This window comes from Stylophora pistillata, chromosome 5 (genome assembly GCF_964205215.1).
Source record: "Stylophora pistillata chromosome 5, jaStyPist1.2, whole genome shotgun sequence".
NCBI classification, from domain to species: Eukaryota; Metazoa; Cnidaria; class Anthozoa; order Scleractinia; family Pocilloporidae; genus Stylophora; species Stylophora pistillata.
Window position 1 is genome coordinate 33,345,558 of NC_142523.1, and position 26,837 is coordinate 33,372,394.

Below are 26,837 nucleotides of genomic sequence, written 5' to 3' on the forward strand. Positions count from 1 at the left end.
TGACTAACGTTTTACGACATCGGAAGTGTTTCCACACCGGAAGTCAGTTCTGTCGCTAACCAGTTTTATTCACTAATATGTCTTAAATAAATTAATTTTTTCCTCAGTTCGTGAGCGGGCGGTATTCCACAAATCCTGCAAATTTATAGGGACGAATGTATGGAGGTCCCGTCTCCTGCATCTATTAATTAGTTAATTTGGTTAGGCAGGGGACGTTAAAGAACCCACTTCACGAGATTACTGTGATGTGGTATGGCCTGGTTACCGGGAATTCGGGGGAGGGGGCATATGTTGTATTCGCCTTTATTTGATTGTAAACTGCTTAGCAGTCTGGTAAAGTCCCCCGTACAGTAATGTAAAGCACCATGAGTTCAAGATATGAGCGCTATATAAATACATTCGCTCCGACGAAGGGCTAACGCTCGAAACGTCAGCTTTTGTAATCATTACGGTGGCCAATTTACAATTTCAACTTTGGTGATATATCCAAATTATTTCGTTACTCCCACCGACGCAGCCCCAAACAGTTTCTTTCGAAACTATCAGCCTTTATTCATTTATATAAATACAAACTATTATTATTATTATCATTATCATTATCATATCATTATCATTTGCAGCACTGAAATCATATATGAACTCCAGTCTACCCATTAACGGCTAAAAAAGGTCTCAATAGAACTCGTCACCGCCACCGATATCAACCACTGTACGACTGGTAACTCGAAACTACAGAGAGAAAACCAAGTAAGGTCGGGGACGAATTCTGCATGCACCAGATTGAGAGGTAAGCGTGAATTTTCTGAAGCAATCATTAATCGAAATAATGCAAAGGCAAAGCAATACAGGATTTCGTTAGCCATTTGATTAAAATTGTTGTACGTATATCCAGTATACAGAAGTTCACCTCCATGTCAGTCCCCTCCTTCCCCCGACCACCCCTCCCCCCGCCCTAACAGTGGATTTTTGATTCGTTGTACGAGCCACATCGGATATTGTCACCGATTCAAGGAAATATAGAGTGTATTTGTTTACAAAAATGGCCAAAATTTCTTGCAGTAATTTTTTTTGGTCCATTATGTCCTTAGACATTTGATTAAAAATTGTTGTAAGGATATCGACTATACAGAAGTTCACCTCCATGTCAGTCTCCTCCTTTCCCCGACCACCCCTCCTCCCGCCCTAAGAGTGGATTTTTGATTCCTTGTACGAGCCACATCGGAAATTGTCACCGATTCAAGGAAATATCGAGTGTACTTGTTTACAAAAATGGCCATAATACATAACCTCAAGGATTTGGAATTTGCAGAGGATGGTCGGGAATCCTATGGTTGTAGGTAAGAAAATCAATATCTTACCGATGGACAACGTAAACTTACCTTTAAGTTCCTCCCGTCGCTCTTTGAGTTTCTCTACGTATTTTACCGCGATAGCTCCTAGTTACAAGTAGACCAATAAGTCAGCCAAAGAAGTCAATTTATGTTTTCTGATGGTAAAACATGACTACTTGTTTAAATGTTCAAAATCCACTTTACGTCGCAAAAATGCAGTGGCGTACTAGTTTTTTTTCATTACGATTAGTCGTTCATGTCAAAATAGAAGAGAGAGGTGCCTTGAGTGTTGCTTTCTTAGACATATTCTACACTCTTCCTCAATTTTCATTGATTATACCTTTTCATCATCACAATTTTTAAAAAATTAGAAGGGACGACCAACAAAAAACCCATTTCATTCACAAAAGTGATTGAAATTTCCTCAGTCAAATTAGAATATGCATTTTGCAGCACTGAAATCATATATGAACCACAGTTTACCCATTAACGGATAAAAAGGTCTCAATGGAACTCGTCACTGTCACCGTCACAAACAACTACATGACTGCCAACTCCAAAGCACAGAGAGAAAACCAAGTGAGGTTAGTGACCGATTCTAGATGCTCCAGATTGAGGGGGAAGCGCCAAGTTTCTCAAGCAATCATTGATCCAAGCAAAGAAAAGGTAAAGGAATACAGGATTTCGGTAGACATTTGATTAAAATTGTTGTAAGGATATCCAGTATACAGAAGTTCACCTCCATGACAGTCCCCTCCTTCCCCCGGCCACCCCTCCTCCCGCCATAACAGTGGATTTTTGATTCCTTGTGCGAGCCACATCGGAAATTGTCACCGATTCAAGGAAATATGGAGTGTATTTGTTTACAAAAATGGCCGTAATAAATACATAACCACAAGGATTTGGAATTTCCAGAGGATGGTCAGGAATCCTATGGTTGTAGATAAGAAAATAGTTATCTTACCAATGGACAACGCAAACTTACTTCTACGTTTCTCCATTCTCTCTTCGAGTTCCTTTTTGTATTCTACGTTTAGAAAATAAAATAAAAATAACAATTGCATGTTAAGTAGTTACGGAGCCTACTCACACTTACTTAAGACCAAAGATACCGCGATAGCTCCTAGTTACAAGTAGGCCAATAAGTCAGCCGAAGAAGTCAATTTATGTTTTCCGATGGTAAAACATGACTACTTGTTTAAATGTGCAAAATCCACTTTACGTCGCAAAAACGCAGTGGCGTACCAGTTTTTTTTTCATTACGATTGGTCGTTCATGTCAAAATAGAAGAGAGAGGTGCCTTGAATGTTGCTTTCTTAGACATATTCTACACTCTTCCTCAATTTTCATCGATTATACCTTTTCATCATCACAATTTTTAAAAAATTAAAAGGGACGACCAACAAAAAACCCATTTCATTCACAAAAGTGATTGAAATTTCCTCAGTCAAATTAGAATATGCATTTTGCAGCACTGAAATCATATATGAACCACAGTTTACCCATTAACGGATAAAAAGGTCTCAATGGAACTCGTCACCGTCACCGTCACCGTCATAAACAACTACACGACTGCCAACTCCAAAGCACAGAGAGAAAACCAAGTGAGGTTAGTGACCGATTCTAGATGCTCCAGATTGAGGGGGAGGCGCCAAGTTTCTCAAGCAATCATTGATCGAAGTAAAGCAAAGGTAAAGGAATACAGGATTTCGCTAGACATTTGATTAAAATTGTTGTAAGGATATCCAGTATACAGAAGTTCACCTCCATGTCTGTCCCCACCTTCCACCGACCACCCCTCCTCCCGCCATAACAGTCGATTTTTGATTCCTTGTACGAGCCACATCGGAAATTCTCACCGATTCAAGGAAATATGGAGTGTATTTGTTTACAAAAATGGCCATAATAAATACATAACCGCAAGGATTTGGAGTTTCCAGAGGATGCTCGGGAATCCTACAGTTGTAGGTAAGAAACTAAATATCTTACCGATGGACAACGCAAACTTACTTTTAAGTTTCTCCCGTCGCTCTTTGAAATCCTCTAAGTATTTTACGTTAAGAAAAAAGATAAAAATAATAATAGCATGTTAACTATTGACGGAGTTTACTAACACTTACTTCAGACCAAAGATACCGCGATAGCTGCAAGTTACAAAGAGGCCAGTAAGTCAGCCGAAGAAGTCAATTTATGTTTTCCGATGGTAAAACATGACTACTTGTTTAAATGTGCAAAATCCACTTAGCGTCGCAAAAACGCAGTGGCGTACAAGTGTTTTTTCATTACGATTGGTCGTTCATGTCAAAATAGAAGAGAGAGGTGCCTTGAATGTTGCTTTCTTAGACATATTCTACACTCTTCCTCAATTTTCATCGATTATACCTTTTCATCATCACAATTTTTAAAAAATTAGAAGGGACGACCAACAAAAAACCCATTTCATTCACAAAAGTGATTGAAATTTCCTCAGTCAAACTAGAATATGCATTTTGCAGCACTGAAATCATATATGAACCACAGTTTACCCATTAACGGATAAAAAGGTCTCAATGGAACTCGTCACGGTCACCGTCACCATCATAAACAACTACACGACTGCCAACTCCAAAGCACAGAGAGAAAACCAAGTGAGGTTAGTGAATGATTCTAGATGCTCCAGATTCAGGGGGAAGCTCCAAGTTTCTCAAGCAATCATTGATCGAAGTAAAGCAAAGGTAAAGCAATACAGGATTTCGCTAGACATTTGATTAAAATTATTGTAAGGATATCGACTATACAGAAGTTAACCTCCATGTCAGTCCCCTCCTTCCCCCGACCACCCCTCCTCCCGCCATAACAGTGGATTTTTGATTCCTTGTACGAGCCACATCGGAAATTCTCACCGATTCAAGGAAATATGGAGTGTACTTGTTTACAGAAATGGCCGTAATAAATACATAACCGCAAGGATTTGGAATTTCCAGAGGATGGTCGGGAATCCTATGGTTGTAGCTAAGAAAATAAATATCTTACCGATGGACAACGCAAACTTACTTATACGTTCCTTTATTTCCTCTTCGAGTTCCTTTTCGTATTCTACGTTTAGAAAAAAAATAAAAATAACAATAGCATGTTAAGTATTTACGGACCTTACTCACACTTACTTAAGACCAAAGATACTCGATAGCTCCTAGTTACAAGTAGGCCAATAAGTCAGCCGAAGAAGTCAATTTATGTTTTCCGATGTTAAAACATGACTACTTGTTTAAATGTTCAAAATCCACTTTACATCGCAAAAACGCAGTGGCGTACCAGTTTTTTTTCATTACGATTGGTCCCTCATGTCAAAATAGAAGAAAGAGGTGCCTTGAATGTTCCTTTCTTAGACATATTCTACACTCTTCCTCAATTTTCATCGATTATACCTTTTCATCATCACAATTTTTAAAAAATTAGAAGGGACGACAAACAAAATACCCATTTCATTCACAGAAGTAATTGAAATTTCCTCAGTCAAATTAGAATATGCATTTTGCAGCACTGAAATCATATATGAACCACAGTTTACCCATTAACGGATAAAAAGGTCTCAATAGAACTCGTCACCGTCACCGTCACCGTCATAAACAACTATACGACTGCCAACTCCAAAGCACACAGAGAAAACCAAGTGAGGTTAGTGACCGATTCTAGATGCTCCAGATTGAGGGGAAAGCGCCAACTTTCTCAAGCAATCATTGATCGAAGTAAAGCAAAGGTAAAGCAATACAGGATTTCGCTAGACATTTCATTAAAATCGTTGTAAAGATATCCAGTATACAGAGGTTCACCTTCATGTCAGTCCCCTCCTTCCCCCGACCACCCCTCCCCCTGCCCTAACTGTGGATTTTTCATTCCTTGTACGAGCCACATCAGAAATTCTCACCGATTCAAGGAAATATGGAGTGTATTTGTTTACAAAAATGGCCATAATAAATACATAACCGCAAGGTTTTGGAATTTCCAGAGGATGGTCGGCAATCCTATGGTTGTAGCTAAGAAAATAAATATCTTACCGATGGACAACGCAAACTTACTTCTATCTTCCTCGATTACCTCTTCGCGTTCCTTTACGAATTCTACGTTTAGAAAAAAGAATAAAAATAACAATAGCATGTTAAGTATTTACGGAGCTTACTCACACTTACTTAAGAAAAAAGATACCGCGATAACTCCTAGTTACAAGTAGACCAATAAGTCAGCCGAAGAAGTCAATTTATGTTTTCCAATGTTAAAACATGACTACTTGTTTAAATGTTCAAAATCCACTTTACGACGCAAAAACGCAGTGGCGTACCAGTTTTTTTTCATTACGATTGGTCGTTCATGTCAAAATAGAAGAGAGAGGTGCCTTGAGTGTTGCTTTCTTAGACATATTCTACACTCTTCCTCAATTTTCATCGATTATACCTTTTCATCATCACAATTTTTAAAAAATTAGAAGGGATGACAAACAAAATACCCATTTCATTCACAAAAGTGATTGAAATTTCCTCAGTCAAATTAGAATATGCATTTTGCAGCACTGAAATCATATATGAACCACAGTTTACCCATTAACGGATAAAAAGGTCTCAATGGAACTCGTCACTGTCACCGTCACCGTCACCGTCATAAACAACTACACAACTGCCAACTCCAAAGCACAGAGAGAAAACCAAGTGAGGTTAGTGACCGATTCTAGATGCTCCAGATTGAGGGGGAGGCGCCAAGTTTCTCAAGCAATCATTGATTGAAGTAAAGCAAAGGTAAAGCAATACAGGATTTCGCTAGACATTTGATTAAAATTGTTGTAAGGATATCCAGTATACAGAAGTTCACCTCCATGTCTGTCCCCTCCTTCCCTTGACCACCCCTCCTCCCGCCATAACAGTGGATTTTTGATTCCTTGTGCGAGCCACATCGGAAATTCTCACCGATTCAAGGAAATATGGAGTGTATTTGTTTACAAAAATGGCCGTAATAAATACATAACCGCAAGGATTTGGAATTTCCAGAGGATGGTCAGGAATCCTATGGTTGTAGATAAGAAAATAGTTATCTTACCAATGGACAACGCAAACTTACTTCTACGTTTCTCCATTCTCTCTTCGAGTTCCTTTTTGTATTCTACGTTTAGAAAATAAAATAAAAATAACAATTGCATGTTAAGTATTTACGGAGCTTACTCACACTTACTTAAGACCAAAGATACTGCGATAGCTCCTAGTTACAAGTAGGCCAATAAGTCAGCCGAAGAAGTCAATTTATGTTTTCTGATGGTAAAACATGACTACTTGTTTAAATGTGCAAAATCCACTTTACGTCGCAAAAACGCAGTGGCGTACCAGTTTTTTTTCATTACGATTGGTCGTTCATGTCAAAATAGAAGAGAGAGGTGCCTTGAATGTTGCTTTCTTAGACATATTCTATACTCTTCCTCAATTTTCATCGATTATACCTTTTCATCATCACAATTTTTAAAAAATTAAAAGGGACGACCAACAAAAAACCCATTTCATTCACAAAAGTGATTGAAATTTCCTCAGTCAAATTAGAATATGCATTTTGCAGCACTGAAATCATATATGAACCACAGTTTACCCATTAACGGATAAAAAGGTCTCAATGGAACTCGTCACCGTCACCGTCATAAACAACTACACGACTGCCAACTCCAAAGCACAGAGAGAAAACCAAGTGAGGTTAGTGACCGATTCTAGATGCTCCAGATTGAGGGGGAGGCGCCAAGTTTCTCAAGCAATCATTGATCGAAGTAAAGCAAAGGTAAAGCAATACAGGATTTCGCTAGACATTTGATTAAAATTGTTGTAAGGATATCCAGTATACAGAAGTTCACCTCCATGTCAGTCCCCTCCTTCCCCCGACCACCCTTCCTCCCGCCCTAACAGTGGATTTTTGATTCCTTGTACGAGCCACATCGGAAATTCTCACCGATTCCAGGAAATATGGAGTGTATTTGTTTACAAAAATGGCCATAATAAATACATAACCGCAAGGATTTGGAATTTCCAGAGGATGGTCGGGAATCCTATGGTTGTAGCTAAGAAAATAAATATCTTACCGATGGAGAACACAAACTGAAGTATATGTTCCTTTATTTCCTCTTTGAGTTCCTTTTCGTATTCTACGTTTAGAAAAAAAATAAAGATAACAATAGCATGTTAAGTATTTACGGAGCTTACTCACACTTACTTAAGACCAAAGATACCACGATAGCTCCTAGTTACAAGTAGGCCAATAAGTCAGCCGAAGAAGTCAATTTATGTTTTCAGATGGTAAAACAGAGTACTTCTTTAAATGTTCAAAATCCACTTTACATCGGAAAAACGCAGTGGCGCACAAGTTTTTTTTCATTACGATTGGTCGTTCATGTCAAAATAGAAGAGAGAGGTGCCTTGAATGTTGCTTTCTTAGACCTATTCTACTCTCTACCTCAATTTTCATCGATTATACCTTTTCATCATCACAATTTTTAAAAAATTAGAAGGGACGACCAACAAAAAACCCATTTCATTCACAAAAGTGATTGAAATTTCCTCAGTCAAATTAGAATATGCATTTTGCAGCACTGAAATCATATATGAACCACAGTTTACCCATTAACGGATAAAAAGGTCTCAATGGAATTCGTCACCGTCACCGTCACCGTCATAAACAACTACATGACTGCCAACTCCAAAGCACAGAGAGAAAACCAAGTGAGGTTAGTGACCGATTCTAGATGCTCCAGATTGAGGAGGAAGTGCCAAGTTTCTCAAGCAATCATTGATCCAAGCAAAGAAAAGGTAAAGGAATACAGGATTTCGGTAGACATTTGATTAAAATTGTTGTAAGGATATCCAGTATACAGAAGTTCACCTCCATGTCAGTCCCCTCCTTCCCCCGGCCACCCCTCCTCCCGCCATAACAGTGGATTTTTGATTCCTTGTGCGAGCCACATCGGAAATTGTCACCGATTCAAGGAAATATGGAGTGTATTTGTTTACAAAAATGGCCGTAATAAATACATAACCGCAAGGATTTGGAATTTCCAGAGGATGGTCAGGAATCCTATGGTTGTAGATAAGAAAATAGTTATCTTACCAATGGACAACGCAAACTTACTTCTACGTTTCTCCATTCTCTCTTCGAGTTCCTTTTTGTATTCTACGTTTAGAAAATAAAATAAAAATAACAATTGCATGTTAAGTAGTTACGGAGCCTACTCACACTTACTTAAGACCAAAGATACCGCGATAGCTCCTAGTTACAAGTAGGCCAATAAGTCAGCCGAAGAAGTCAATTTATGTTTTCCGATGGTAAAACATGACTACTTGTTTAAATGTGCAAAATCCACTTTACGTTGCAAAAACGCAGTGGCGTACCAGTTTTTTTTCATTACAATTGGTCGTTCATGTCAAAATAGAAGAGAGGTGCCTTGAATGTTGCTTTCTTAGACATATTCTACACTCTTCCTCAATTTTCATCGATTATACCTTTTCATCATCACAATTTTTAAAAAATTAAAAGGGACGACCAACAAAAAACCCATTTCATTCTCAAAAGTGATTGAAATTTCCTCAGTCAAATTAGAATATGCATTTTGCAGCACTGAAATCATATATGAACCACAGTTTACCCATTAACGGATAAAAAGGTCTCAATGGAACTCGTCACCGTCACCGTCACCGTCATAAACAACTACACGACTGCCAACTCCAAAGCACAGAGAGAAAACCAAGTGAGGTTAGTGACCGATTCTAGATGCTCCAGATTGAGGGGGAGGCGCCAAGTTTCTCAAGCAATCATTGATCGAAGTAAAGCAAAAGGTAAAGCAATACAGGATTTCGGTAGACATTTGATTAAAATTGTTGTAAGGATATCCAGTATACAGAAGTTCACCTCCATGTCTGTCCCCTCCTTCCCCTGACCACCCCTCCTCCCGCCCTAACAGTGGATTTTTGATTCCTTGTACGAGCCAGATCGGAAATTGTCACCGATTCAAGGAAATATGGAGTGTATTTGTTTACAAAAATGGCCGTAGTCAAATTAGAATATGCATTTTGCAGCACTGAAATCATATATGAACTACAGTCTACCCATTAACGGCTAAAAAAGGTCTCAACAGAACTCGTTACAGCCACCGACCTAAACCACTGTACGACTGGTAACTCGAAAGTACAGGGAGAAAACCAAGTAAGGTCGGGGACGAATTCTACATTTACCAGATTGAGAGGTAAGCACTAGTTTTCTGAAGGAAATGTTGATCGAAGTAAAGCAAGGGTAAAGCAATACAGGATTTCGTTAGACATTTGATTAAAATTGTTGCAAGGATATCCAGTATACAGAAGTTCACCTCCATGTCTGTCCCCTCCTTCCCCCGACCACCCCTCCTCCCGCCCTAACAGTGGATTTTTGATTCCTTGTACGAGCCACATCGGAAATTGTCACCGATTCAAGGAAATATGGAGTGTATTTGTCTACAAAAATGGCCGTAATAAATACATAACCGCAAGAAATTTGAATTTGCAGAGCATGGGAATGAGATGGTTGTAGGCAAGAAACTAAATATCTTACCGCTGAGGAATGCCAACCTCCATTCAGAGTTCTTGTTTCCCTCTTCGAGATGCTTTTCGACTTCTAGGTTTAGAAAAAAGATAGAAAAGTAATGGAATGTTAACTATTTATGGAGTTAACTCACACTTACTTTAGACCAAAGATACCGGGATTACTACCTGTTACAAAGAGGCCATTAAGTGGGCCGAAGAATTCAATTTGTTTTTTACGATGGTAAAACATCACTACTTGTTTAAAAGTGCACAATCCATTCTACGTCGCAGCAACGCCATGGCGTACTTTTGTTTTTAACTACGATTGGTCATTCATATCAAAACAGAGGAAAGAGGTGGCTCGAATGTTGCTTTTTTAGACTTATTCTGAACTCTTTCTCTATTTTCATGTATCAAACCTTTTTTTTTAAGAAATTAGAAGATAGGACCAACAAAAACCATATTTAATTGACAAACGTGATTGCAATTTTCTCAGTCAAATTAGAATATCCATTTTGCAGCTCTGAAATTATATATGAACCACAGTCTCCCATTAACGGCTAAAAAAGTCTCAATGGAAATCGTCAACGTTATCGTCATAAACCACTGTACGACTGGTAACTCGTAAGTACAGAGAGAAACTACCAAGTGAGGCAAACATGATCGCAATTATCTCAGTCAAATTAGAACGCAACGCCGCTCCCCTTTGAAGTGCCTCGACTTTCTCTTCGAGGTCCTTTACAGGTTAAGTTTAGCAAAAAGATAAAAAAAAAAAAATGGTATGTTAACTACTTAACAAAGATACTGGGATTACTCCCAGTTACAAAGAGACCGGTGAGCCGAAGAATTTGAGGAGAGAGGGTTGACTTGAGCGTATTCAAACCGCACCTTGTCAACGCCGGTTTTCAGTTGCGACGGCGTCGGAGTTGTAACCATACAACGCGTTTGTTACGCTTGTTGAGTGTTGATAGGTCTGGGTGGCAGATGATTAGGAATTTCTCTTTAAGGCATAGGTTGCATCGTTTGCTTGAGCTGTTGTAGGGCAGGTGGGAAGATAGGATGCGCCAGGTGATGAAATAATTGATGTTGTTGTCTTTAAGTGTCCAGATGTGTTTGCAGAGTTCGGTGGAGTTGCGGTGTTTTGCGTGTCGGAATGATGAGGTGTGGTTGTTGTAGCGCGACTTAAAGTCGTTTGCAGTGAGCCTGATGTATGTGTCTGTCGTGCTGTTGTCTTTACGTGTAATGGTAGCTTGGTATATGACAGATTGTTGGAGACAGTTTCCGTCTAGAGGGCATGAGTTTTTCTGTCGGAAGTTGCATTTCTTGTTGTTGTTTGCGGTAGACGTGTTGGTTGTGGCAGTGGCGTTAGTCTTTACGTGGGAGGTGACGATTCTTTTGTTGTGGTTGTCGATGATTTGTTTTGTATTGTCCCTGCAGCTGTAACCAATTTTGATTGTGTTTCTGTTGAAAATTCTGCTGAGCTTATGATCTTTGGGGAAGTGTTTGTCAATCAGTGCGAGGAATTTATGTCCGATGTTAGTGCTGGTGTTCTTGGTGAAAGGTGGGTTGTACCAGAGGATGTTGTTGCGTTGGCGGTTCTTGCGACTTTGTGTGTGCGTTGGTTCGTAGTGGAGTGTGTAGCTGTAACCACTGGTGTTTAATGCTTTCTGGTAGGCGGGAGCGGCTTGGTCGAAGGAGGTTTTGTCGGATGAGAGGGATCATAAGCGTCTGTTGATGCCGGCGGGGATGTTTTTCATGGTGGACGGTGGATGGTTGCTTTCACGGTGGACTTATTGTAGTGTGGTGTTAGGTTTGGTGTATGGCTGGTAGGTGTTTTGGCTGAGGTTAAATGTGACGTCCAGGAAGTTGATTACTTGTTTGTTAGCTTCTATGGTGATGCGGAGTCCGTTAGCGTTAAAAATGCGGCATATCTCTTTTTTGATATTTTCAGTGTCCCTGGTTGTGGCGTCGGTTGTGGCAAGTCCGTCGTCTCGGTATAGACCAATGTTTATGTTGAGATTCTGTAGCTGGGACAGGATGAAGTTTCCGACAAGTTCACAGGTTTCGGCACCGTCGAAGTTGCCCATTGTTACGTCAAATGTAGAGTTGCCTTTTTTTGCCTGGGTTGCTGTTTGTGGATTGAAATCGAGCTTTTGGCATGAATAATAATGTTCCTTACGTCGGCAGTGATGTTGTCAAAATCAGATGCGAAGTTGAGTGCTTTGTTTAGGAGGTCTAGGCTGATGGATGGGTAGAATTCTTCTATGTCGAAGCAGATGAAGTTAGAGTTGTATTTGTTGTCTATAGATCGAAACCAGTTGATAACGGCTGAGGTGTTTTTCCATAGGTTGAAGTTGCTTTTTCTCGCGATGTTGGTGTTGATGCGGTCGAGGATTTCTTTGCTCACTTTGCCTATTCCGGATTTCGTCGGGTTGATCAGGCGGCATGTCTGTTTTGTTTGAGAAGTTCGGTTTCTGGTCTTTAAGTGTTATGAATGCGTCTTTGTTGGCTGTGGTGTGTATCCTGTCATCGATTTGTAGTTTTGTCGCAATGTATTTGTTTGTTTTATGGATTGCTTCCGTTTTATGGATTGCTTGCGTGTTTTTTTTCTGACTACCACACATTATACCCGCTGTACTATTTGTATCGAGCACTGTTTCACGGACACCAAGTTTAATCCCTCTCTCTATATATAGATATATATATAAAGTGTGACTTGATTTTCGCGGAACAGTGCTCAATACATAGAAGTAGAGCGAAGTATATATTGTGGGAGGAAAAAGACAAGTAAACTACAAGTTCATCCCTACAAGCCTGTTTCGTGGTCGCCCACTCATCAGGGGATTTAATGAGAATAAACTTTACCATTGCTTATATACAATATAATTTGCATGATCTAACTAGTCTAATTTATGCAGCGCGAAATTGACAGTTTAGTTGTTGCGTAGGAGGGCTTTGCTTCTGTGGCGGCATGAAGACACGAGTTCATTACGTTTGTTTAGTGTTGATAGTTCGGGCCGGCAGATGATTAGGAATTTTTCTTTGAGACAGAGGTTACATCTTTTAGTTGAGCTGTTATACGGTGAGTGTGATGAGAGAATGCGCCAGGAAATAAAGTGATCGATGTTGTTGTCTTTGAGGGTCCAGATGTGCTTGCTGAGTTCGGTAGAGATTCTGTGTTTAGCATGGCGGAATGATGCGGTGTGGTTTCTGTATCTTGTTTTGAAGTCATTCTCTGTGAGTCCGATGTACGTTTATGTAGTGTTGTTGTCTTTGCGTGTAACGGAGGCTTGGTTGATTACTGATGGCAACCATCAGGAAACCTCCAGCAGAGCTAAAATCGGTCAAGCAAAACCAGCCGACTTCGTATGTAAACACAACGTCGGACGATTTGCCCGAAACATGTGATGGCTTTGAAAGTGACAACATCGGTGGTGATGGTTTCGCGGGAATATCAAAGAAAAATATATGTCACATCGGACATGGCTGTAGGAATTTCGCCTATAAATCACTCTTTCTGAGGATGATATCGACGGAGCTTCCTGTTGCTTTATTAGGCCCTGTTTACAAGCAAGGAGGGTAACCCTTGTGCTAGGGTTACCCTAGCATGCAGGTAGGGTAACCCTAGCAGTTGTCCTGGGTAGGCGAGTTATCCCCACCAGAGCGTTTACAAGGCAACTAGGGTTACCTTAGCGCTAGGCTAACCCTAGCGCTAGGCTAGGGTTACCCTAGTGCTAGGGTAACCCTAGCTGCCTTGTAAACACGTCGATGAAAAAAAGAAGAAATATGGGAGCATTAGGGTAACCCTCCTGCCAGGGTAACCCTAGCACTAGGGTTAACCTACCTGCTTGTAAACAGGGCCTTAGACATATTCTACACTCTTCCTCCATTTTCATCGATTAAACCTTTTTTATCATCACACTTTATAAGAAATTAGAAGAGAGGACCAACAAAAAACCCATTTCATTCACAAACGTGATTGAAATTTCCTCAGTCAAATTAGAATATACATTTTGCAGCACTGAAATCATATATGAACCACAGTCTACCCATTAATGGCTTAAAAAGGTCTCAAATAGAAGTCGTCACCACCACCGACATAAAACACTGTATGACTGGTCACTCCAAAGTACAGAGAGAAAACCAAGTGAGGTCGGGACCAATTCTACCTGCACCAGGTTGAGAGGTAAGCGCGAGTTTACTGATGCAATCATTGATCGAAGTGAAGCAAAGGCAAAGCAATACAGGATTTCCTTAAACATTTGATTAAAAATTGTTGTAAGGATTTCCAGTATACAGAAGTCCACCTTTTTGGCAGTCCCCTCCTTCCCTCGACCACCCCTCCCCCCGCCCTAACAGTGGTTTTTTTGATTCCTTGTACGAGCCACACCGGAAATTGTCACCGATTCAAGGAAATATGCAGTGTATTTGTTTTACAAAAATGGCCGTAATAAATACATAACCGCAAGGATTTGGAATTTGCAGAGCATGGCCGGGAATCATATGGTTGAAGGTAAGAAACTAAATATCTTACCGATGAACAACGCCAACCTCCTCCCAAGTTTCTCTATTTCCTCTTCGAGTTTTTCTCAGTATTTTACGTTTAAAAAAAGATAAAACTAATAATAGCATGTTAACTATTTACAGAGTTTACTCGCACTTACGTTAGACCAAAGATACCGGGATTAGTCCTGGTTACAAAAAGGCCATTAAGCGAGCCGAGGAATTGAATTTGTGTTTTCCGATGGTAAAACATCACTACTTGTTTAAATGTGCACAATCCATTCTACGTCACAGCAACGCAGTGGAGTACATTTCTTTTTCATTACAATTGGTGGTTCATATCAAAATAGAGGAAAGACGTGGCTCGAATGTTGCCTTATTAGACATATTCTAAACTTTTTCTCTGTTTTCAACTTTCACACCGTTTTTATCATCACAATTTTTAAGAAATAAGAAGAGAGGACCAACAAAACACCCATTTCATTCCCAAACGCGAAGTTCCGTGACCGATTCTGCATGCACCAGATTGAGAGGTAAGCGTGAGTTTTCTGAAGCAATCATTGATTGAAGTAAAGCAAAGGCAAAGCAATACAGGATTTCCTTAGACAGTTGATTAAAAAAATTGTTCTAAGGATTTCCAGTATACAGAAGTTCACTTCCATGTCAGTCCCCTCCTTCCCCCGACCACCCCTCCCTCCGCCCTAACAGTGGTTTTCTGATTCCTTGTATTCCAAGGAAATATGGAGTGTATTTGTTTACAAAAATGGCCGTAATAATAACATAACCGCAAGGAATTTGAATTTGCAGAGCATGGGAATGAGATGGTTATGGGTAAGAAACTGAATATCTTACCACCGCACAACGCCGACCTCCTTTGACGTTTATTTTTCTCCTCTATGGGGCCCTTTATGGCTTCTAAATTAAGAAAAAAGATAAAAATGTAGATTTAGATTTAGATTTATTTAGCTTCACCTACCGGCAGGGACACCGCAACAGCTTGCGCCAATTACTGCGGGCCCAATAAACCCACCCATCCCACCCCAGGGAAGGACATCCATCACACAGTAATCTCGTGCGTGGGAAATTAACGTCTCCTACCCCTAACCCTGCAGGAGACAGGACCTCCATTTATTCGTCCCTACCCGAGAAGACTAGAATATCTAACCATTTCTTGATGTTGTAGAAAGGCAGCAAATTCTTCGCAATTATTCTAAGACCCTGAGTGTTGGTCCGGCCGGGGCTCGAACCCTCGACCTCCCGCACAACAGTCCAGCGTTCTATCTCTTGAGCTAACCGGGAGGCGGTCAATGAATAGTTAGCATCAATAGTTAGCATCATGTAATGCCATCCTAACTACTAACAGAGTTAACTGACACTTCCCTTACCAAATCTACATATATGTGACATATATGTGACATAGGTTCAATTGTTGCACATATATGTCACATATATGTGCATATATGTGACATATAGTTAAAATGCTACACTCATTTCTACATATATGTCACATAAGTCTGCATATATGCGACATATATGAAAATTGGCGAGGATGAAAACATATATGTAACATGTATGCAAGTTTGCACATATATGTAGCATTTATGTTTGCTCATATTTATAGATATAGCCTTGCATGGACTGATACAGTAAATTGAGGAGTCCCTAATTCCATTGTAGGGTTCAAATATTACATGATGCAGTGCTGTTTTCATTTTTATTACACTGTATGAATAATAAACTTAAAATGGAAAAGTGCTTATATCAATCTCTATAAGCACATTATATATACTCATGCATGCAGATCTGATCGTGAACTATTAAATATTTAACATTTTGCCAATCCTACTTGAATGATAACGTCAGCTTTTATAATCATAACAGTGGCCAATTTACCATTTCAACTTTGTTGATATATTCAAATTATTTCATTGCCCCTACTGACGCAGCCCCAAACAGTTTCTTTTAGAAACTATCAGCCTCTACTTAAACGATAGCTTGCATGTATCCTGCTTGAACCTTTCTCTCAAATGAATTAATGCAATCCAAGTTTTTGGTGAAGCTAGGCTGGGTTATTTATGCTGTCATCATAACAAAATTGCTTAGATTATTTGATAAAAAGTGAGATTCTTCTGAACTACAAATACCAAAGAGAAATACCTGAATTTCGGTGCCACTAATTCTTTAAATACATGTAGCTAAAACAGGCAAACCATATAGCAAGGATAAGCTCTGATGGTGTGGGTCTCATGGCTTGTGTACAGCTCTACCTTATGGCCAATGCATGTATCAAGTCTGCAAAGTACTTTTTAAGAGCATTCAATGAGCTGACACACTTAATTGTTAAGTAATCCAGGAATACAGAGCAAATTAATCGAAGCAATTACACCTAAAAGACAATTTCCATTTAGATTGCGAGTAACCACCAAAGTAAGGATCAAAAGAACGCTCTCAGACAGTTTAAGTAGTGAACCTGGGTACACAAAGAATTCCTTAAAAATTTCTGTTTGATTGGAGATGTCGCCACCAACTGATTTCTCTTCATCATCTGAAAAGCTTTCACGATAGCTTCTTCCATCACCTTCAGAGACACCGCTCCAATTCATGTCCAAAATATCATCGCTGTTGTCTTCAGGCGAAGACATTCCTTGATGGTCCAGAGATGAAGGCAATGACATATCTGACATAGTCTCCGACATACTCAAGTCCTCATTAATTGTCATCACGGTCATCTGAATACTCTGATTTGCGATTTCCTAGCGAAACATTCCCACTTTCCTTGGGAGTTTGCTCATCTTCATCTGAGGTAAGTTGTACCGTTTTGTCCTGCTGTCGATAAAAAGTGCTTTTGGGTTTTTGAAGGGATACTTCTCTTCGATGAATGTTGTGGCCATCTCGCTTTCTTAACGTTCCACCATTTTACATGGCATGTAAAGCGCATGCCCTCTCATCACGAAAGACCACAATGCCTGAGGGCACGCATCACGTGGTAATATTCATGTGACTAGACAAGAGCGTCGACAAGAGCGGGAGTTTTTGAGTCGCAAGTGCCGAAGCATTGTTTCATCGGATAAATTTCGCTAGTGTTCTCTCATTTTGGACAACTTTTCTCATCATGAGAGAAACGAAGGCGCCTTCTCGCTTCGCTAACGGCTTTGGTAAGTCATGCAAAATTAACTGCGTTATATGGATAGTTGTCTTAGCTGCAAATAAATGCTTTCCGCTGTACCTTGTTCCAGAGGAATTTTGTTTGAAAGCTAGGCCGATTGCGGATTCAACTTTGCCATAAAGATTCGCTACCTTCCGCATGTTTTGAGAGCGTGAAATTTCGGGTCATCCTCGGTGTAAAAACCTGATGAGGTTTTCTTTGTGTCATGAGGAATTGTTTTGCTGTACGCTTTTGTTTTTAATGTTTTGTTGTCTTTGTTTTACGTCACTCGTGAGCTTTACAGGTTCTTACACCGAGGATGAGCCGCAATTTCCGTTTGTTTTCATTGATGTCAATACAGAGGCCACTAAATAACAAACAACAGTACAGTGTTTGCTTTTCCATGCTGCAATAGATCTTTTCGCGGTAAAAGGAGGGCAGCATGGTCGAGTGGTCAGCGTGTCACACTTGCAATCTGTCGCTCCTGGGTTCAAGTCCCGCCTTGGCGACTACTTGGATTAGCCCCGAATTTCAAATCCTCGTCCATGCTTGAAATATAGCTAACTGGTTTGCCTTTGGCCAGTTGGGATTCTTAACAACGTTATTTTCAATTTGAATTATTTGTTTAAGTTGTTTCGTGGAAAACCTGTAAACTAGCTTCTAGCTAAGTGTTTCTCCACGTTACACTGTTTATTATTATAAAACTGTTTATTAAAATCCCCAATTTTGGAAACGGCGCAAACAGAGCGAGAAGTGTTTGTACGCAATGTCAAAAAACGTCTGTAATATAAAAATCTGGACAAGACTTCCGTATTATATCCCCATACTTGATTATGCATTCAATTCTTGGATAAAGGAAAGCAGAGGAAAAACAACGTATTTCCTTTGGGACTACAGCTTTGTTTTTGATTGGTAGGGGGTTATACGAAAATCTTTCCAAAATCTGCACAAACGTTGAATGGTGAGGGTAATATGGAGGCCCAAGCATTTCTCTATTTAAAATTGAGGGGGATATATAAAGATAAGCTGAAAAGTGGGTGATCGTGTTTTTCATTTTCCTTACATCTGTCTGTAAACCCCGCAAATTTTTCAAGGTCAGGGAAGAGTTACTGGGGAATTTTGCAAAAAGTCAAGGAAAATCTTAGTTCTCGTCAAAGTCAGTGAAAAGTAGGGGAATGTTGATTTGAGGGTTCCACAGAGGTTTGTGAAGTAGTCGATCAAGTGTAGCAAATCGGATAGAAAGCTTAAAAGCGATGGAGAAGTGTATCATAGAACAATAGAACTATGCTATTCCGAGAAATTTCGTCAATCGTTCCCTGCATGTCTTTAGCCTTAGCCATTTTATATTTGAGTTGTGCACCCCAAGGAAATAAAACAAACCATCAAACCCTGCTTAACTCTGTGCTAATAATATTTTGTGCACTGCGCTTTCGATAATTTGGTAATTAATTTAATTCAAGGTCAGTGAAAAATGTTTTGAGGTCAGTGAAAAGTCAGAGAAAAGTCAGGGAATTTTTTGGGTTCCAATGAGTGGCAACCTTTTGTTAGTATTACTACATTTAAGATATATCACAAACTAATCTATGATTCTAAGTATATATCTTGCTTCTCATTTGACAGCATTTGTATAGTCCCAATTCAAGAACTCAAAAGTGGCCATTGTGCAAAAAACCATCCAGGACACGTGCACAGGATGCCACAGAGGAATTTCAAAAAGGAAAGAATGTTGACACTATATCGTTAGCATGCACTTGCGTTTTATGACCCTTAATCTTGTCCAATACATTCCATTGAAGTTCATGCACTCATCAGTAACCTATATGGGCAATAGACTTATCATTTTCTCAGTTGGTTGCCTGGTTTATTGTTTGATGGGTTCTGAGTTAATGTTTTTGAATGTTGCATATTTGCGGGACCATCCATTGAGGGAGATTGTTATCTGCTTTTTTTATCTATAATGCCCTTGAAAATAGAAAAAAACTTGATTGTGGCAATTGATGTGCTTTAACTCAAGAGAAGTTTCTCCAACTGACCTGTAATTTACCAAGTACATGTCACTGGTGTACATGTTGTGGTTCAGTTTTATCCTAGGTTCAATTTTTATTTTCGTTTGTATTAATTAAACTCTCATTATTGCATATAGCCATATATCCAACAACCAATGGAAATAAAATTTGCCTGTAGGATAAAAACTGAAATACATCACTTTGATGCGGTACGTTGTAATTCAGGCCATTTTATTGATGTAAACACTCATTCATCTTGTTTAAGGAGGAATACAAAATATATGCTTTGTTTGCCACATCCATATATGTCTATGAGCATTTTCTTGCTTTACATTTGGGTACAGCTTTTCATTTGCATATACAGGCTGTTGGTGTTTTATATAACTGTTTAATATGAAAAAAGATTGGCTCATAAAATTTAGAAGAACTGCAGAAATGTAATGGTCAAGAGGCCAACTCCAATGTAGCTTTGTTGGTTTATTAGCTCGACGTTTGGACCGTCTCAGTCTTCCTCAGGAGCATACTAATTACAATGTGATTAGTATGTGATTAGTATGTAATTAGTATGCTCCTGAGGAAGACCGAGACGGTCGAAACGTTGGGCTAATAAACCAATAAAGCTACATTGGAGTTGGCCTCTTGACCATTACATTTCTGCTTTTATTTACCTTATTTCAAGAGCCCACGATCGCTTCAGTGATCCTCCAGGCAGCGTGTTTGAGACTGATCAGCATTGTTTGTGGGACCCCTTACAAGCTTCTACTTATATATATATATATATATATGTATATATATATATACAATTATTTGGGAAAATAAAAATTAAAACTTTGCACGAAGTTTTAGTGCGAAGTTTTAATTTTTATTTTCTTAAATAATTGTTTACAAAGCTCCATGATTCAAGGATAAGGTTTTTTACGTTGATATATATATATGAGTTCTATTTTCTTTACATATTAACAGGTTTCGCAAAGCCATGCCTTACAGAAATATATGATTTTGTGGTCTCAATTAAGGATTGTGGTTATTCTTTATTGACTGCAATTGTTTTTGGCTAGCTATTATCAACTATAATACATCTATGCCTTTAGGTTGACCTGCATATGCATGCCCTCACCAAATCTACATATATGTGACATACATGTTACACAGGTGTGCCACATATATGTGGCATATATGTGCAACGATTGAACTTATGTAACATATATGTCACATATATGTAGATTTGGTAAGGGTGCATTTGTGGTTCCCAGGTTCCACATATATGTTACATATATGTTACATATATATGTCACATATATGTGATATATATGCAACATGAGTGCCAAATTCCTACATATGCCACATTTATGTTACACATATGTGGCATATATTTGACATATATGCCACATATGTGTGGCATATATGCCACATATATGTGGCATACATATGTAACATATATATGTTACATATATGTAGGTTTGGTAAGGGTTACTTGAGACCAAAGATACCGGGATTACTCTTAGTTACAAACAGGCTATTAAGTGAGACTAATAATTCAATTTGTGTTTTCCGATGGTAAAACATCACTACTTGTTTAAATGTGCATAATCCATTTTACGTCGGAGCAACCTACTGGTGTATTTTTCTTTTCTTTTTCATTACGATTGGCCATTCATATCAAAATAGTGGAGAGGGGTGCCTCGAATGTTGCTTTATTAGACATATTCTAAACTCTTTCTCTATTTTCATCAATCAAACCTTTTTTATCATCACACTTTTAAGAAATTAGAAGACAGGACCAACAAAACACCTGTTTCATTCACAAACGTGATTGCAATTTTCTCATTCAAATTAGAATATACATTTTGCAGCACTGAAATCATATATGAACTCCAGTCTACCCATTAACGGCTAAAAAAGGTCTCAAATAGAAGTCGTCACCGCCACCATCATAAACCACTGTACGACTGGTCACTCGAAAGTACAGAGAGAAAACCAAGTGAGGTCGGGACCAGTTCTACATGCACCAGGTTGAGAGGTAAGCGCGAGTTTTCTGATGCAATCATTGATCGAAGTGAAGCAAAGGCAAAGCAATACAGGATTTCCTTAAACATTTGATTAAAAATTGTTGTAAGGATTTCCAGTATACAGAAGTTCACCTTTTTGGCAGTCCCCTCCTTCCCTCGACCACCCCTCCCCCCGCCCTAACAGTGGTTTTTTTGATTCCCTGTACGAGCCACACCGGAAATTGTCACCAATTCAAGGAAATATGCAGTGTATTTGTTTACAAAAATGGCCGTAATAAATACATAACCGCAAGGATTTGGAATTTGCAGAGCATGGCCGGGAATCATATGGTTGAAGGTAAGAAACTAAATATCTTACCGATGAACAACGCCAACCTCCTTCTAAATTCTTCGTTTTCCTCTTCGAGTTTCTCTAAGTAATTTACGTTTAGAAAAAAGATAAAAATAATAATAGCATGTGAATTATTTACGGAGTTTACTCGCACTTACGTTAGACCAAAGATACCGGGATTAGTCCTGGTTACAAAAAGGCCATTAAGCGAGCCGAGGAATTCACTTTGTGTTTTCCGATGGTAAAACATCACTACTTGTTTAAATGTGGACAACCCATTCTACGTCGCAGCAACGCGGTGGCATAATTTTCTTTTTCAATACGATTAGTCGTTCATATCAAAATAGAGGAGAGATGTGGCTCGAATGTTTCTTTATTAGACATGTTCTACACTCTTCCTCCATTTTCATCGATTATATCTTTTTTATCATCACACTTTTTAAAAAATTAGAAGAGAGGACCAACCAAAATCCCATTTCATTCACAAACGTGATTGAAATTTCCTCAGTCAAATTAGAATATACATTTTGCAGCACTGAAATCATATATAAACTCCAGTCTACCCATTAACGACTAAAAAAGGTCTCAATAGAACTCGTCACCGCCACCGACATAAACCACTCTACGACTGGTAACTCAAAAGTACAGAGAGAAAACGAAGTAAGGTCAGGGACGAATTCTGCATACACCAGATTGAGAGGTGAGCGCGAATTTTCTGAAGCAATCATTCATCGAAGTCAAGCAAAGACAAAGCAATACAGGATATTGTTAGCCATTTAATTAAAAGTGTTGTACGTATATCCAGTATACAGAAGTTCACCTCCATGTCAGTCCCCTCCTTCCCCCGACCACCCCTCCCCCCGCCCTAACAGTGGACTTTTGATTCCTTGTACAAGCCACATCGGAAATTGTCACCGATTCAAGGAAATATGGAGTGTATTTGTTTACAAAAATGACCGTAATAAATACATAACCGCAAGGATTTGGAATTTGCAGAGGATGGTCGGGAATGCTATGGTTGTAGGTAAGAAAATAAATATCTTACCGATGGACAATGCAAACTTACTTCTACGTTCCTCCATTTCCTCTTCGAGTTTCTTTATGTATTCTACGTTTAGAAAAGAGATAAAAATAACAAGAGCACGTTAACTATTTACGGAGCTTACTCACACTTACTTTAGACCAAAGATACCACGATTGCTCCTAGTTACAAAGAGGCCAAAAAGTCAGCCGAAGAAGTCAATTTATGTTTTCCGATGTTAAAACATGACTACTTGTTTAAATGTTCAAAATCCACTTTACGTCGCAAAAACGCAGTGGCGTACTAGTTTTTTTTTCATTACGATTGGTCGTTCATGTCAAAATAGAAGAGAGAGGTGCCTTGAATGTTGCTTTCTTAGACATATTCTACACTCTTCCTCAATTTTCATCGATTATTCCTTTTCATCGTCACAGTTTTTAAAAAATTAGAAGGGACGACCAACAAAAAACCCATTTCATTCACAAAAGTGATTGAAATTTCCTCAGTCAAAATAGAATATGCATTTTGCAGCACTTAAATCATATATGAACCACAGTTTACCCATTAACGGATAAAAAGGTCTCAATGGAACTCGTCACCGTCACCGTCATAAAAAACTACACAATTGCCAACTCCAAAGCACAGAGACAAAACCAAGTGAGGTTAGTGACCGCTTCTAGATGCTCCAGATTGAGGGGGAAGCGCCAAGTTACTCAAGCAATCATTGATCGAAGTAAAGCAAAGGTAAAGCAATACAGGATTTCGCTAGACACTTGATTAAAATTGTTGTAAGGATATCCAGTATACAGAAGTTCACCTCCATGTCAGTCCCCTCCTTCCCCCGACCACCCCTCCTCCCGCCCTAACAGTGGATTTTTGATTCCTTGTACGAGCCACATCGGAAATTGTCACCAATTCAAGGAAATATGGAGTGTATTTGTTTACAAAAATGGCCCTAATAAATACATAACCGCAAGGATTTCGAATTTGCAGAGGATGGTCGGGAATCCTATGGTTGTAGGTAAGAAAATAAATATCTTACCGATCGACAACGCAAACTTACTTCTATGTTCCTCCATTTCCTCTTCGAGTCTCTTTTCGCATTCTACGTTTAGAAAAAAAAAAAAATAACAATAGGATGTTAAGTATTTACGGAGCTTACTCACACTTACTTAAGACCAAAGATACCGGGATAGCTCCTAGTTACAAGTAGGCCAATAAGTCAGCCGAAGAGGTCAATTTATGTTTTCCGATGTTAAAACACGACTACTTGTTTAAATATTCAAAATGCACTTTAGGTCGCAAAAACGCAGTGGCGTACCAGTTTTTTTTCATTACGATTGGTCATTCATGTCAAAATAGAAGAGACAGGTGCCTTGAATGTTGCTTTCTTAGACATATTCTACACTCTTCCTCAATTTTCATCGATTATACCTTTTCATCATCACAATTTTTAAAAAATTAGAAGGGACACCCAACAAAAAACCCATTTCATTCACAAAAGTGATTGAAATTTCCTGAGTCAAACTAGAATATGCATTTTGCAGCACTGAAATCATATATGAACCACAGTTTACCCATTAACGGATAAAAAGGTCTCAATGGAACTCGTCACCGTCACCATCACCATCATAAACAACTACACGACTGCCAACTCCAAAGCACAGACAGAAAACCAAGTGAGGTTAGTGACCGATTCTAGATGCTCCAGATTGAGGGACAAGCGCCAAGTTTCTCAAGCAATCATTGATTGAAGTAAAGCAAAGGTAAAGCAATACAGGATTTCGCTAGACATTTGATTAAAATTGTTGTAAGGATATCCAGTATGCAGAAGTTCACCTCCATGTCAGTCCCCTCCTTCCCCCGACCACCCCTCCTCTCGCCCTAACAGTGGATTTTTGATTCCTTGTATGAGCCACATCAGAAATTGTCACCGATTCAAGGAAATATGGAGTGTATTTGTTTTACCAAAATGGCCATGATAAATACATAACCGCAAGGATTTGGAATTTGCAGAGGATGGTCGGGAATCCTATAGTTGTGGGTAACAAACTAAATATCTTACCGATGGACAACGCAAACTTACTTTTAAGTTCCTCCCGTCGCTCTTTGAGTTTCTCTAAGTATTTTACGTTTAGAAAAAAGATAAAAATAATAAAATCATGTTAACTATTTACGGAGCTTACTCACACTTACTTCAGACCAAAGATACTGCGATAGCTGCTAGTTACAAAGAGGCCAATTAGTCAGCCGAAGAAGTCAATTTATGTTTTCCGATGGTAAAACATGACCACTTGTTTAAAAGTGCAAAATTCACTTTAAGTCCCAAAAACGCAGTGGCGTACTAGTTTTTTTTTATTACGATTGGTCGTTCATATGAAAATAAAAGAGAGAGGTGCCTCGAATGTTGCTTTCTTAGACATATTCTCAACTCTTTTTCTATTTTCATCCATGAAGCCTTTTTTCTCACTACACTGCTTAAGAAATTAGAAGAGAGGACCAACAAAAAACCCTTCTCATTCAGAAAAGTAATTGCAATTTTCGCAGTCATATTAGAATATACATTTTGCAGCACTGAAATCATATATCAACCACAGTCTACCCATTAAGAGATAAAAAGGTCTCAATGGAACTCGTCACCGTCATAAACAACTACACGACTGCCAACTCCAAAGCACAGAGAGAAAACCAAGTGAGGTCAGTGACCGATTCTAGATGCTCCAGATTGAAGGGGAAGCGCGAAGTTTCTGAACCAATCATTGATCGAAGTAAAGCAAAGGTAAAGCAATACAGGATTTTGTTAGACATTTGATTAAAATTGTTGTAAGGATATCCAGTAATCCAGTATACAGAAGTTCACCTTTATATCAGTCCCCTCCTTCCCCCGACCAACCCTCCTCCCGCACTAACAGTGGATTTTTGATTCCTTGTACGAGCCACATCGGAAATTGTCACCGATTCAAGGAAATATGGAGTGTATTTGTTTTACAAAAATGGCCGTAATAAATACATAACCGCAAGGATTTGGAATTTGCAGAGGATGGTCGGGAATCCTATAGTTGTAGGTAAGAAACTAAATATCTTATCGATGGACAACGCAAACTTACTTTTAAGTTCTTGCCGTTGCTCTTTGACTTTTTCTAAGTATGTTACGTTTAGAAAAAAGATAAAAATAATAATAGCATGTTAACTATTTACGGAGTTTACTCACACTTACTTCAGAACAACGATACTGCGATAGCTCCTAGTTACAAAGAGGCCAATAAGTCAGCCGAAGAAGTCAATTTATGTTTTCCGATGGTAAAACATGACCACTTGTTTAAATGTGCAAAATCCACTTTACGTCCCAAAAACGCAGTGGGGTACTAGTTTTTTTTCATTACGATTGGTCGTTCATATGAAAATAAAAGAGAGAGGTGCCTCAAATGTTGCTTTCTTAGACATTTTCTAAACTCTTTTTCGATTTTCATCTATGAAACCTTTTTTATCACTACACTGCTTAAGAAATTAGAAGAGAGGACCAACAAAAAACCCTTTTCATTCACAAAAGTAATTGCAATTTTCGCAGTCATATTAGAATATACATTTTGCAGCACTGAAATCATATATCAACCACAGTCTACCCATTAAGGGATAAAAAGGTCTCAATGGAACTCGTCACCGTCATAAACAGCTACACGACTGCCAACTCCAAAGCACAGACAGAAAACCAAGTGAGGTTAGTGACCGATTCTAGATGCTCCAGATTGAGGGGGAAGAGCCAAGTTTCTCAAGCAATCATTGATCGAAGTAAAGCAAAGGTAAAGCAATACAGGATTTCGTTGGACATTTGATTAAAATTGTTGTAAGGATATCCAGTATACAGAGGTTCACCTCCATGTCAGTCCCCTCCTTCCCCCGACCACCCCTCCTCCCGCCCTAACAGTGGATTTTTGATTCCTT

The 26,837-nt window shown here is 39.0% G+C and overlaps 1 protein-coding gene and 1 long non-coding RNA gene across 9 annotated transcripts in view; one reads left to right on the top strand and one right to left on the bottom strand.

Annotated features, from left to right (window-relative positions):
* LOC111344456 (uncharacterized) overlaps positions 1–26,837 on the bottom strand; it is a 64,360-nt gene that overhangs the window by 9,198 nt on the left and 28,325 nt on the right. For 6 of the 8 annotated variants that reach the window (XM_088761981.1, XM_088761977.1, XM_088761982.1 and 3 more), the window contains exons 29-43: positions 26,003–26,035; positions 24,982–25,014; positions 23,959–24,000; positions 22,941–22,982; positions 21,902–21,955; positions 15,236–15,298; positions 9,909–9,971; positions 8,457–8,498; positions 7,414–7,476; positions 6,417–6,458; positions 5,387–5,428; positions 4,365–4,406; positions 3,342–3,374; positions 2,317–2,358; positions 1,380–1,436 (exon numbers count right to left, since the gene is read on the bottom strand). In XM_088761981.1, coding sequence (XP_088618107.1) covers positions 1,380–1,436; positions 2,317–2,358; positions 3,342–3,374; positions 4,365–4,406; positions 5,387–5,428; positions 6,417–6,458; positions 7,414–7,476; positions 8,457–8,498; positions 9,909–9,971; positions 15,236–15,298; positions 21,902–21,955; positions 22,941–22,982; positions 23,959–24,000; positions 24,982–25,014; positions 26,003–26,035 — 693 coding nt within the window. Of the gene's footprint in view, positions 1–1,379; positions 1,437–2,316; positions 2,359–3,341; positions 3,375–3,451; positions 3,476–4,364; positions 4,407–5,386; positions 5,429–6,416; positions 6,459–7,413; positions 7,477–8,456; positions 8,499–9,908; positions 9,972–15,235; positions 15,299–21,901; positions 21,956–22,940; positions 22,983–23,958; positions 24,001–24,981; positions 25,015–26,002; positions 26,036–26,837 lie in introns of those variants that run through there. The other 2 variants (XM_088761984.1, XM_088761980.1) reach the window with 2 other exon arrangements.
* Positions 17,496–19,375, top strand: LOC148731562 (uncharacterized). Its single transcript, XR_016002010.1, has 2 exons — positions 17,496–17,538; positions 18,445–19,375. It is a non-coding gene; the product is annotated as an uncharacterized LOC148731562 (long non-coding RNA).